Source organism: Candida theae, assembly GCF_024610275.1.
Source record: "Candida theae strain CBS 12239 chromosome Unknown scaffold10, whole genome shotgun sequence".
NCBI lineage: Eukaryota > Fungi > Ascomycota > Pichiomycetes > Serinales > Debaryomycetaceae > Lodderomyces > Lodderomyces theae.
In genome coordinates, this window is record NW_026261365.1 from 232,463 (window position 1) to 245,383 (window position 12,921).

Genomic DNA, 12,921 nt, shown 5'->3' on the forward strand with positions numbered 1-12,921 from the left:
TTTTGCAACCAATCAACGCTTGAGGAAGCGAAGGAAGAAGAAGATTGTTGTGCTATATGCTTGTACTGCAAGCCTCTGTCTACGTTTAATAGTGTGTGCAGTTTGTAAATTGCGCTCCTCGCTAATGCCTCTAGAGAATCTACCAGTAAGGCTACTTTAACATCATTGTTGATTTGATTCATTCTGAGAGCACATTTTCTTGTTTGCGATAAAATGTGTCCTTGTTAATCTGCGGAAAGTATAATTGATGGTTATAAGGTGTCTAGATTCTTCCTATAAACAGCTCCTTTAGTTGCGAAACTTGATACAGAGGGCTTCATTCCAATATTGTCGCTGTGGTTTACAATGCAACTCAGTGACTTACCACCTGAACTTATTGAAAAAATCTGTCATCTTGGGGGAACCCGCTCCCCCCCCAGGTACCTCAAGAGGTCAAGCACCAATGGCATAAACAATTAAACTGTACCTCTGTGTTAAAGATCAACTCACTAAATGAGTGGATAGCTTTGGGAAACTTCAATTACGACGTTTAAGTGAAGTTTGGTCAGGACTGTGTTTATTTCCGATATTGACACATTCCGTGTGTGTTGAAGGGTGGTCATTACCAACCCTGCAAGCAGTTCAAACTTTGGTCAGTAAAAAGTTACGAAGACGCTTTTGTGAGGCAAGAGATACATTTCTCGTGGCTCTGTGCACAGAGCCAAATTGCAACTTTTGCCCAACTCCCTAAATGCATTTTCACATACGTGGGCAAAACCATCACTTAAGTACCCTTCCTAACCTCAATCTACAACCAGCTTGAACAACTTGTCAATAAATATGTAAAAATAAAATTATAACCTCAATTCGACTCGATACACCAAACTCCCCCTTTCAAAAAAAAAAAAAAGGAAAAGCTTCTTCTAAAAACTATACAATAAATCCTTCACTTGATACTCTTCATTAGCCTCGTCAACCTCTTGCCAATTTCCAACATAATCATCACCTCTAACAACACCAGGTAAAGTCTTGCCATTAGCTTGTCTGCGCCAAATCTTTTTCGCTTCTTCATCAGTACCCAAATCTCTATACTCAAATTTGATTCCGTTGGCTTGCAAGATAGTTGCTAATCTATTGGTTCGAGGGATGATTTGAGCTCCCCCGGCTAAAGATGTGAAAATGTAGATTGGTTGAGATTCGAGATGTTTGCGGATTTCTGCGGGGGAGATGTCCTCTAAATCATCAAATCCATCAGTGGTTGAGTCTGTTTGGACTGGTGTAGTTGAGGTTGATTCCTTTGCGGAGGTGTTTGTACCTGATTCATCCTTCGCTGCTGGAGCTTCAATATCCTTGGTGACACCAGCCTGCTCGGAAGCTTTGTTTTCTTTGCTTTCTTTGCTTGAGTCAGATTTCTCGTCAACTCCGTCAACCTTATTTGATTCAGGTTCAATCTCATCTTCTTTGCCATCTTTTGTCTCATTCTTTGCCCCCGATTCATCGGGACTCTTTACAACGCCCTCTTCTTCTTCGTCCTCTTTCAACTCCTCAGGACCGTCTGCATTGAGGGTTCCTTCTAGCAACTTGTCTGATGAATCCTTGTGCAAGCCCTCAGTTTTGGAGGTGCCATCGGTCTCCTCTGGTTCAGATTGGCGTACTTTAGCCAGCTTGGACTCCTCGGCTTCCTTAAAAACCAGTGTCTCTGAATCAGGAGCCGCATCAGAAATAGCCTTCTCTTTGGCACTCTCCTTTCCATCAGCTTCTCTAGAGTCCTCTTTAGCAACGGAATCGATTTCATCATCACCGCCAACGATCAAGTTGGGTTTATTCTTCTCTGCAGATTCCAATTCAGCTTCCTCATCCTTAGGTATCTTTCCTTCTTTCTCTTCCTCTTTCTCAAGTTCATTCTCCTTGCGACCTTCTGCTTCTTCCTCCTCGAGCTTTTCCAAATCAGCGGGTCCATCAGTGTTGAGAGATCCTTGAATCAAGTTGTCCTCCGGTTTTTTCCTACTTGTCTCTAAATGTGAAGACTGATTCCCACTCGTCTCCTCGGATTCACGGGACTTCTCCTTTGTTGACTCATCGTTGGTTGTACCCTCTCTTAATTCACTCTCCTCAATACGTTCAAAAGGGTCGTTACTGGTCAATGCACCTTCTTCTTTTAATGCAGTTGTATCAGCGTCATCTTTCTCATTTCCCTCTATTTCAGCGCGTTTTGCATCTTCATCAATCAACTCCTCGTGGGTTGAACCTTTGGCGCTCTTTTCCAAATCCTTACCTGATGAAGTAGTTGTTTCCTTCCCGTTAGCTTCCTTTGAGTCTTCAGCTTTATGAAATTCAGATTTTTCCTTCTCCTTCTCCTTATCTTCCTTCTCCTTATCTTCCTTCAACTCTGTGCTTGAACTCGCATCCTCTTCAGTTCTCAGAACGGGGTCTTTATTTTTATCACCAGCATCATTTTTCACATCCTCTGCGGTATCTGAAGGCACGTCTTCATTCTCTTTTTGTGCTTTTAAAGACTCCTTCACCTTAGTGTCATCCTCGCCCTTTGCGACTGAGCTCTTGGCCTTCACTGAGTTTCCTTTTTCTGTCTCATTCTTCAGCTCCGATGAGGCACTATTCCCTCGTAACACCTCCTCCATCAAATTATCCAATTGATCTATTGAAGCATATGGATCATCAGTCACCAACGCGCCTTCTTCCACCAATCCATCCACGTTGGAATCATTCTTTTCATCCATTGGGTGACTTGAGCTGGATCTGATAAATCTTGCATTTGGTTTATACTTTGCTGGAGAGCGTGGCGGGTTGTCGACATCAAAGTTGGTGTAATCACCAGTTGTCACCAACGATGGCTCTCTACTGATTGGATTGGATTCATACTCAGGCACAAACAGCGCAGTCTCTGATCGAGCTTTTCTGGCCTCAGCGGCAGCAATAGTATCTCCTAAAGTGGGTCTGGCAGCTCTTCCTCTACCTTCTTCTTCTTCTGACTCCTTCAAATCGTCACTTGAAAAAGAAGGAGGCAACTCGTATTTTGATGGCTCGTCCCCATGAACGTTTCTGTACGAATCTCCTCTAGCTAAATGGCGTGAAGAGGAAGAAGAAGATGACGAACGAGCAGCAATACGTGTTGTTGGATTGGCTGATCTAGATCTTGATCTTGGTCTATCAGTATGAAAAGGATGCAAGCTGCTTTCCAATCTTTGCTGTTGTGCAGACGACAACGTAGTGTGGATCTTAGGTCTCAACGACTCGGATTCTTTCTCGCTTGCAAAAGACAGCTTGGAGCGAGGCAACTTGTCTAAATCGTGGGATTGGACATGGCTAACAAAATCACTGTGGTCAGTGATGTTTTGGTCCAATTGGTAATCCGACAAGTTAGGGGTGGAGTAGTCACTCTGCTTGTAGAATGAGGAAGCTACATTTTTAGCTCCAGCTGACTTTGTCTCCGTCTCACTCTCACTCTCAACTGGATGTTGCAATTTTTTATCGTCCACTTTGGCCCGTCTACCCCTCAATGGTTCATCTTGTTTAATGGCATTAGCAATCTTTTGCTGAACCTCATCATTGTCACCATCACCAGCATGTTTGCCTTCCTCCTCGGTATCCTCTTCCTCACCAGCTTCATCAATATCCTTATCCAATTTACTGGTGTACTTGGCTTCGTTCTTCACAGTACCGTCGCCATCCAAAAACTTATCAAAGTCCTCTTCTGAACCCAATAACGCACCTTCATTAATCAAATCGTCTAAAGATGCGGTAATTGACAGTCTCAATTTACTTGATCTTGTTCTCGATTTGGATCTCGATTCGGCTCTTGATGAAACGTATTTCTCCGGGTGAATATAGTTCTGGTGTGGGGAGTCATCAGCAGATCTTAATGACGCACCAACTAGTGAAGGTGAGTCGGATCTTTCTGCTCCAGCCAAACGTTCTTCAAAATCCATAATAGTGTGATGTATGTTGTAGTAAGGTGTATGAGTATGAGTATGAGTGGGGTATATGTATATAGTATGTAACGTCAATGATTGTTGGAAAATTGCTGATTGTCGTTCAACACAAAACTCAACTGCGTGATTTTTCGTTCTCACTGATTTTTCCCCTTTGAGAGATAAATAAATAGGCCTAGGCCCAACGGAAAACCAAACATAACTCTCTCTCAATCAAGATATAACAACAACTACAACACAGAGAAAGAGATATGTCCATCTTACAACTGCTCATCAAATTACTCTAAATTACTCTCTATTATTAACTCATGTACTATTGCTAGACTATGTATATGTATAAGTATTATAAGAAAGACAGAATCAAGCACACACACACACGCACTCTCTCTCTCTCTCTCTCTCTCTCTCGTTCACTATTAATGATTGGCGTATTTTGATCTTGCTCTCAACTTGGGACCATTCAAGTAGAAAAACACAGGGATAAGAATCATCAAACAACACAAGAATGCCAATAAAGATGATCCCCAGCCCACTGGGTAATTTTTAATGCTCAAGTTGATAAATAATGCTCTGCCAAAAAGTGGGAAACAACCAGCAACAACACTTCGGAAAAATGCATTCGATGAAAACACCGAGGCCAAGTACTCAACTTTGAAACTAGCAGCCATATAGTTGAACAAAGTTTGGAAGATGATGAATGCACCAATTGCAAAAACCGCGGTTCCAATCATAGGTGGGAACCAATGGATGTGTGGAGACGAAGTCCAACCAAAAATGAATAATCCAATAGGCATCAAACAAGCTCCCAAGATCGATGGTGGCAAGAAGATTTCTGGGGTAACTTTCTCATACTCTCCAGCAAGCAATGGCTTGGTGAACACCTTGTACACATATGGAATGTATATTGCCCCACCAAAGAAGATACCAATGACAACTGAAAGATAAGTGACACCCATTTCAACCAATGTAAAGTGTTTAGTTTCTTGGAAAACAATAGGCACAGCCTCAAAGAACAAATAAAGAATACTGTACACCAAGGCAATGTAAATTCCAATCAACAACACAACCGGTTCAGTGATGGTGATTTCAAATGGACGCCATAATAATTTCTTGACAACTTGTCCAGTTGGTGTTGAGCTGTGGTCCAACTCAGCTTGAGATACAATCTTGTTGTTTCCAGTCAATTTTCTCAATCTTTCTGCTTTCTGACGAAGCAATTTAGGTGCATAAGTTTCTGGCAATGTCCAACCAAGAATCAAAAAACACGATGAAATCAAAGCCATAAACCAAAATGTCCAACGCCAACTTTCGTATCCATTATGGCCACCTCTTTGCACCAAAACGGCACCAATCAATGGACCAACACTAGGACCACAAACGGCACCCAATGACCAAGTAGCTAACCCAACAACAAAAAATGGCAATGTAATAAAATCACCAAATGACGCACCACCGGTACTCAAAGCGGGACTAGCGAAAAACCCAGCAATCAATCTCAAAACGGACATTCCAGCAAGACTAGTAGACAAAGCAGTTGGAATTTGCATCATACAAAAGATAAACAACGTAATAATGTACAATGGAGTCCTACCGATTCTCGAATCTTCACTCAAGGGACTGAAAAATATAGGACCAATACCGTATCCAATAACAAACATAGTCAATGGTAACACTGCCTTGGTTTCATTGATGTTGAACTTGGTCATTATGTCTTGGACACCTGGGGTATATATTGCTGATCCCATGTATACTGAAACGGTTAAAAACGCAATTTGGAAAGCCATAATAGCCTTGAGATAAAATGGCCAATTGTATGGATTGTCTGGATCATCATCTCCATCCCACGTGACTATTATGTAATCTGACTTGGCGTCGTCTTTGTTATTGGATTCGGTAGTTGCTTTGGTCTCTTCAGAGGCACTGTCTGGCTTCTGTTGTTTTTCCTTCTCAATGTCCTCATCGTTTGAAGTTGAACCTCTCGCAACCTCTATATTGTCACTGCTGCTGCTATTATTGTTATTGCTGTTGTGTTCTCCCTCTCCCTCTCCTTCTCCTTCTCTTTTTGGAAACTCGTATTCCGGTTGTTGATCATTATTTACCAAGTATTTTTCTGGAATGACGTAGCCAGGTAACTCATCACGGTGCAAGAAAATCTTTCTACCCGAAATTCGATACAAAAAATGGCCAACAAAAGACTCTGTAAATAATTGACTCATATTGAGATGGGTGGTAAAAAACCTTGTTGATATGCGTATTAGTTGAAATGTATGTCCTATGGTATAGAAGACTGTGCAATTTTAATTTGAAATTGATGAGTTATTTGAAGAGATATTTATATTCTATACTCTATTGTGTTTTGAAACCTCTGCTACTTAAATCCTTCTTAAAACCGCTTCGCACTACTTCGGTATAATCCCTAATTTGTACAATAGGCATGGTTTGTGGATTACTCATACTGACCATCACAAACAAATACGGCTCCGACTTGTGGTGTACCAGATGTGACTCAAAAGCGAGGGAGGGGGTTTAAAGAACAGTTGTTAGAGACCAAACAGTTAAATAAACGGGGATTTAAAAAAAAAAAAAAAAAAAGAAAATTTCTCAAAAGCGTCTGTTACACAATGTGCTAAAATTGCAAGGGAATTTCGTTGCCTAATCGGGTAATACCCGAGTTTTTGGAAACTTCTATTTCTAATATGTATTGTTTGTTCACTTCGGCCGAACGCAAAACACTCATAAAAAACGCTGTAAAATCCGAACTTGTTTTTTTTTTCGCGAGATGATTGTATGCAGTATTTCTAGAAGGGCTGAAACTGAGAACAATTTATATACGGCGAATGCGGCGTTTAGCAAACGGATGGAGGAAGCTTACAAACGCGTTTTTTTTTCTTTTTTTATCTTCTAAAGGGGGACTACGAGATAACCTCGGGTGCCGAAGTATGAGGAGGACTGTTCTTCAATCAAAGAGGTGAGGAGTTTAGTTCTGTTTGTTTGATGTCACCGACCTTACAAAGCGATAACAAATTTGAGCATTTAAAAACAAGAAGCCGAACTGTAGATCCAAATGCCGAAGTTTCTATCCAAATCTTATCAGTCCATGATAAATGGAGGCTTAGGTTAGTTATACGGTGGGGAGTCATCTCGAAATTAGTCTCAACTTAAGGGGCACGAGAAAATGTTTAAAGTACCACGATCAAGAGTATAGGGAACAAAAGGTTAATGAGGCGCCGAAACTAGAAAAAATTTCGGACGGATCAGCTACAGATTGTGACGATAATATCAACATTATCCAAGTGATGATGGTTTGCTCATTAGTGCAAAGTCCTTTTGACGGTGATTGGATTTTGTATATCATAGTGCTTTGGAGTAGTAAGAAGTCTCATGCATGAAAAAGACAGTAGAATTGGCTTTACTAATTGTGATAATACATATAGGCTGCGTATACAACAATACCTTACAAATTATGCAGAGTTTGGTCAACCTACAGATGGGTGATAGGGCTCCCCAGTGCTACCAAGTGCGTTTGATGTTATATACAACCTTTTAGAGTTTCCCACGCGACCTACTTGGACTATCTCGTAATAAGCAGCTTTGGTTATAAAACGTTCGATGTTCAAAATGTCTTACGATTGGCTTACGATTGGTAAATTTGGAGGAGAACCGATGCAAGGCTATATAAACACCTGAATATCCAGAAGTTTTTTTTGTTTTTTTTTTTTTTGTTTTCATATCAAATTCTTCTAGACACAAGCTTATTCATAGTCTATTTATCTACCTATCAAACATATATTCTGTTGTGTTTAGGTAACATAATCTAAGTATCTACACAAAAAGGTTTCAATTATAGGATCGTATTTACACTTGACCATAGATAGCTCAACATCATTGAGGACTTCACATCTGGACACAATTAAGTACCTGCTGAGAGTTCAGGTCCAGGTCAATTGACCCTCTCCAATGCCTTGTAATGACATGTATCTGTGACCTCTATTTACAACTCTTGAATGACCTCCCGGAGATATCCACTCTCGCACTAGACCTGGTCAACGTGCACTACTCTTGCACGTTTTTCTCGCCACCCAAACCAAAAACAAAAAAAAAACAGAGAGAGAAACGTCTCTCTATATATAGAGAGAAAAAAAAAAAAAAACTTTACCACTCAATACGTCTCACACCCACGTTTATCAAGCAAATCAAACACATTCAACAATGCCTAGACAAAGAAGATCAGCTCCAGCTCCAAGACAACAAACTAGATCAGCTCACACTGCTGCTGCTACCGCGCCTCCAGCTTACGGTCAAAGTCATTACCCAGCTGCTCACCCAGCTCAACCTCAAACACAAAGACAACCAGGTTTGTTTGGACAAATGGCATCCACTGCTGCTGGTGTTGCCGTTGGTTCCACTATTGGTCACACTTTGGGTGCTGGTATCACTGGAATGTTTGGCGGAAGATCTGAAGCCCCTGTTGATCAGCCACAACAACAACAACAACAACAGCAAGACCTCGCTCCATATCAACAACAGAACTCATACGCTACTCAAGAGCAAGTAAGACACTGTGATGTGGATGCTAGAAACTTTACTAGATGTTTGGAAGAGAATGATGGGAACATGCAAACATGTGGCTACTACTTACAACAATTGAAAGCATGCCAAGAAGCTGCCAGACAATATTAAAAACATATTACCTTGTGAATAGAAGTTATATATATATATATAAAAATTGACTGATTTAATGAATATTTATTTATTTATTTATTTATTTATTTATTGAATGTATCCTCCGGACGTAGTTTCTCTATTTTTTGGCCGGTTTGGTAGTGGTGGAATTGTAGTACCAGTAGCCGGCCCCACCTAAACCTAAAAGGGCCAATACCCCCACAACGCGTGGGCTTCCTGAAGACGTTGAGGCTTGTTCTTGACCGTGGTGGTGTAAATTGTCATGCTCAAGATCATCAACAACTTGTGCCTGTTTACCAACTTCCTCGGTCTTGTGATCAATCTCATTCTCACCCAAGTTGACAATATCAGCTTGATTTATACCTGGGTTCACTGATGATTGAACATACTGATCATGATTGGCAGCCTTCTTTGGCTTGGATGCATTGGAAACATTTGGCTTTGAAGTGTCAATTGGATTGCTGCCTCTATCTTCTCGAAGAACATGCTCGGCATCAACTGACTCACCACCGTGCAAGACCTTAGCATCATTAGCCTCAACCTTGACGGATGAATTGGACTCCTTAGCAAATAACTCACGCTCAACCGCCTTGGCTTTTTCCTGCGCAATGTCCTGCTTAACTGCTTCTTTGGTGACTGGAGGCACTTTTGGTTGTGAAGTCTTTGGGATAAAGTCATACTTGAATTCCCATTCATTGATTGATGTTTGTGAGGGTAATTTAAATGCATCAATAGTGGATTGATCACCTTTAGCAAGTTTGATTACTGATTGTTGGATAAACCTTCTGCTGGCAACGTTGGTGCCATTGAAAGCGCTTCTGATTGACTGTCTAAGCATTATGGATCGTGCTGTGTAATGAAGTAGAAAGAGATGTCCTAATAAGTGATCAATGGTTTCTATAGATGAGCGATAAACGGAGTGCAGTATAGATTCCCTTTCCCTCTTTCGCTCTCTCTTTCTTCTCTCTACTCTTTTTTTTTTTTCTTCTGTCCAACGTCACACCAATTAATTTGGATCCGATTAAATTACACAAACCCATCATTCGGCAAATTGGTAGCTTTGAGATTGTGTACTTCATGAGGCCGATGTGGGGGGGTGGGGCAAGATCCTGGGGGAAGAAGGTTCTACAAGGATTAGTGAAGTGTAATGTGTTCCTTCATGGATCACAAGAAAGAGACGATTGCAATTGGTTAGTGCTCAAATGTGGCCGCTTTCATGAATAAGTATTCAAAACTTTGCGTGGGCCACCAGGGCTGGAAGCCGCTACTTGATTACATAAAAAAAGTCTTGAAATGCACGTCAATTCATAAGTAAAACGCAAAAGTTAATTGTTGAATGACCACTATACATAAGAATGCATCAACAGCTTCATTTCTTCTCAAGTAATGCTTCCTTTTCTATCTCAGTTTGATCGGAACACTCACCACCCTTGGCAACCACAGAATCATCTGGACCTGGTAAATGTATGTAATATGAGTCCTTCTCCAACGAATCCCCGTTCACATCATCTGATTTTGTAAACAAACGACAAACGCCAATGAAAACAACAATGAGTGCCACCGCACCACCAGCAACATAGCAGAGCATATTTGGAGGTATTCCAGAAAAAGCAATTTCACAAGAGGAGATTAATTCTGGCCCAAATCCCGTTTCATGTGGAATTAGATCCTCCAAAATTGATGTCATTGTAGGTGTATCCATTGACACTACCTTTTGCTCAAAGGTTCTCAGTATCAACGTAGTTGGAAGTGGGCTATAACTAGTAACTTGGTCATTGTAGACATTATACTCGGTAGTTGCAACTCTGGATGGATCAGTTTGAAACCTCTTGTTCTTCTTGGCCTTTGTCTTTTTCTTTGATTTCTTTGATTTTGTCTTCTTGTGTTTCTTTGTCTTGGTGGTGCTGCTGCTACTACTGGTGGCACTGCTATCTGTAGTGGTTGTAGTGGTAGTATGATGGCCTCTACCATTTCCAACAGGGCGAATTCCTTTTGGATTCTTTGGGCTTTTTGGTTTGGACCCGGACCCTGAATTGCCTCCACTGGATCTTCCACCTCTTGTTCCTCCTCCTCCAAAGTGGCCTCCTCCAGAGTGACCTCCTCCTCCACGACGTGGTTTTAATTCGATAACCATAGTTTTGACTGTTTAGATCCGATGAATGTGATCTATTCTCTTCGTAGATAGATGAGCTCCGCTTAACACTGATGTAATTTGCAAAATGAAAGAACAATCAAACTCATATATATGCAAGCTCTAGCGTATTTATTTGCTGCGGCTAGGAAGGTTGGTAATGACGAAAAGATCATGAGTTGTTTTGATTGGAAACTTAGCCGCGCCTCTTTGTTGGCCACAAAATGTCATACAATACTTTGCAAAGAATAATTCCGTCTACTGATAGCACCATATTCCCCCCCTCTTGTGCATGAAAACGATTGAAAATCTACAGTAAAGCAGATTTCGCCGATTCTTTTAGCTACGGCTCTGTCTTCGTTTGTATTGGGGTATTACTGGATTCTCTCGACCAGGGAAATCATTGATTTTTAACCATTCAGCACCGTCTTGATTAATTGCGTTAAAAAAAAATAAAAAAAAACTCACTAGCTCACTGTATGGCGTCTACACGCCAAAATACAATTCGCAAGAAGAACAATAATGGCAGAACTGCTTTATTTTTCTTGTTCCATATGATGCTAAATTGTGGGGGGCTTGGCAAAAAAAAAAAAAATAAACTTTTGCGCTCTCGTCATTTTCGAGGCTTGGCGATAATTTGCAAACATCGTGTGACTTGATATGACTGTCAATGCAGCTCAGAGTGCATGTCATAATATGCTTGTGCATGGCCAAGTGGCTGATGTCTGTCTGTCTTGTCTCAGAAAGTGGTAGAGCAACGTATGTTTCCTGCGAATAGCAGCTTAATGGCTGCATCGACAAGGTGTGGATAAATACGCAATATTCAAAGACATACACGATACCAAAACAAACTCTCGATGCATTTGCTTACTGTTCAACAATTAGATTAGCTGCACGACCCATTGAAATGTCAACACTTTCCCGTTGCTTCCATTCTGCTGGATCAGTTGCAAAATGCTCAATTTCTACTACATGTAGCAGTAAAATGCTGAGTCGTTAACGATTCGAAATGCAATAAATGGTATCATTCTATTAAAAATAAATGCAACTCCAATCTAAATAAATCGAACCAAAAATCTATATTATATCATCTGCCAAAGACGTCATCTATCGTCGTGCCTATCCACTTTCCTTATCTCCCGCAATTTCCCCATTCAAGAGATCCTCAAGGTACATACTTGGAGGACGTAACGTAGTTTGCACACTTCCCGCAAACGTCCCCGTAGTTCCAAACTTATCACTATCCGTATCCTTATTGGTATTATTGCCATCTTCCAGAATATAAGACGACGAAACAGCCGCATTGGAATCCAAATATGGTCCTAATGGCTTCAAAAGCGAGGCCGATGATGAATTGTTGTATTTATGCAAGTACACCGTAGATGACGAATTTCGCTTATCTTGATACAATGGTAAAGTATCATATTCCAAACTTGGATTATTAAACATTGATTTACGAAATTGTTGCTTATCACTGAGGATGTGGTTCTGTAAAGATCTTCCCTGTGATAGAGTGGAAGCAGATGAGGATGACAAGTCAAGTAATGATGAAGACGATCCTATGCGTCTATGAGGGAATGAATAATGCTCTGACATCATTGCGTTTGCACCAGGTGTGGAGTAGTAAACTTCTTTGTCCCTACGCGCTTTTGATGAGGAGATGTAGTAACTGATGATTCGGTAAGATGTCAACGCAAGTAAGATGGCTCCAAGAACGGCACCAACAATGATGAATACTAAGCTTGCGGGTAGTGTCGGTACGTGAATATATGGGTTGTTCATGCTAGGTATAGCAGTAATGGTGGTTGAGATTGATGAAGACGACGAGCTGGTTTCGGCAAGTGAAGGCATGGAAGCACCAGACTGAGTGTCTCCACCATTATCAGTTTCCCCATCTCGAATAACAAGTGTGGGCATAGCTGTAACCATGGTTACGTGTGTTGATTGTAGAAACGAAGACAGCGACGGCGTTGCATTCGGGTTATGCGTTAGGCTTGTGGGTAGTGGTAAGTCCATTTCAAAACTTGGACTTGCAAACACCCTTTGGTGGTGCTGGTGGTGCTGGTGATTCATATGATGACGCGTAATGTATATCTCAGGTACGGTACCCATGTTTAACTAGCTCTTTAACGCTGCTTCCTTATAAATGCTCCTTCGTTAATGTCTCTATCACTTGAT

At 41.0% G+C, this 12,921-nt stretch overlaps 6 protein-coding genes across 6 annotated transcripts; 1 reads left to right on the forward strand and 5 right to left on the reverse strand. All coding sequences in view use genetic code 12, as the record gives it.

Annotated features, from left to right (window-relative positions):
• Positions 1–902: 902 nt before the first annotated feature.
• KGF57_001022 (uncharacterized protein) lies at positions 903–3,926 on the reverse strand (the record flags this gene model as incomplete). The annotated part of the gene is made up of 1 exon (XM_051750186.1): positions 903–3,926. One exon carries the CDS (start codon positions 3,924–3,926, stop codon positions 903–905), a length of 3,024 nt encoding a protein of 1,007 aa, XP_051610537.1.
• A 419-nt stretch (positions 3,927–4,345) lies between these two features.
• Positions 4,346–6,145, reverse strand: KGF57_001023 (MFS transporter; the record flags this gene model as incomplete). Its single annotated transcript, XM_051750187.1, has 1 exon — positions 4,346–6,145. One exon carries the CDS (start codon positions 6,143–6,145, stop codon positions 4,346–4,348), a length of 1,800 nt encoding a protein of 599 aa, XP_051610538.1.
• Positions 6,146–8,138: 1,993 nt separating this feature from the next.
• On the forward strand, positions 8,139–8,609 carry KGF57_001024 (uncharacterized protein; the record flags this gene model as incomplete). The annotated part of the gene is made up of 1 exon (XM_051750188.1): positions 8,139–8,609. The coding sequence occupies one exon, from the start codon at positions 8,139–8,141 to the stop codon at positions 8,607–8,609; it is 471 nt and encodes a 156-aa protein (XP_051610539.1).
• Positions 8,610–8,730: 121 nt separating this feature from the next.
• On the reverse strand, positions 8,731–9,450 carry KGF57_001025 (uncharacterized protein; the record flags this gene model as incomplete). Its single annotated transcript, XM_051750189.1, has 1 exon — positions 8,731–9,450. The coding sequence occupies one exon, from the start codon at positions 9,448–9,450 to the stop codon at positions 8,731–8,733; it is 720 nt and encodes a 239-aa protein (XP_051610540.1).
• A 531-nt stretch (positions 9,451–9,981) lies between these two features.
• Positions 9,982–10,746, reverse strand: KGF57_001026 (uncharacterized protein; the record flags this gene model as incomplete). The annotated part of the gene is made up of 1 exon (XM_051750190.1): positions 9,982–10,746. The coding sequence occupies one exon, from the start codon at positions 10,744–10,746 to the stop codon at positions 9,982–9,984; it is 765 nt and encodes a 254-aa protein (XP_051610541.1).
• Positions 10,747–11,862: 1,116 nt separating this feature from the next.
• KGF57_001027 (pheromone-regulated protein) lies at positions 11,863–12,672 on the reverse strand (the record flags this gene model as incomplete). Its single annotated transcript, XM_051750191.1, has 1 exon — positions 11,863–12,672. One exon carries the CDS (start codon positions 12,670–12,672, stop codon positions 11,863–11,865), a length of 810 nt encoding a protein of 269 aa, XP_051610542.1.
• Positions 12,673–12,921: the final 249 nt, after the last annotated feature.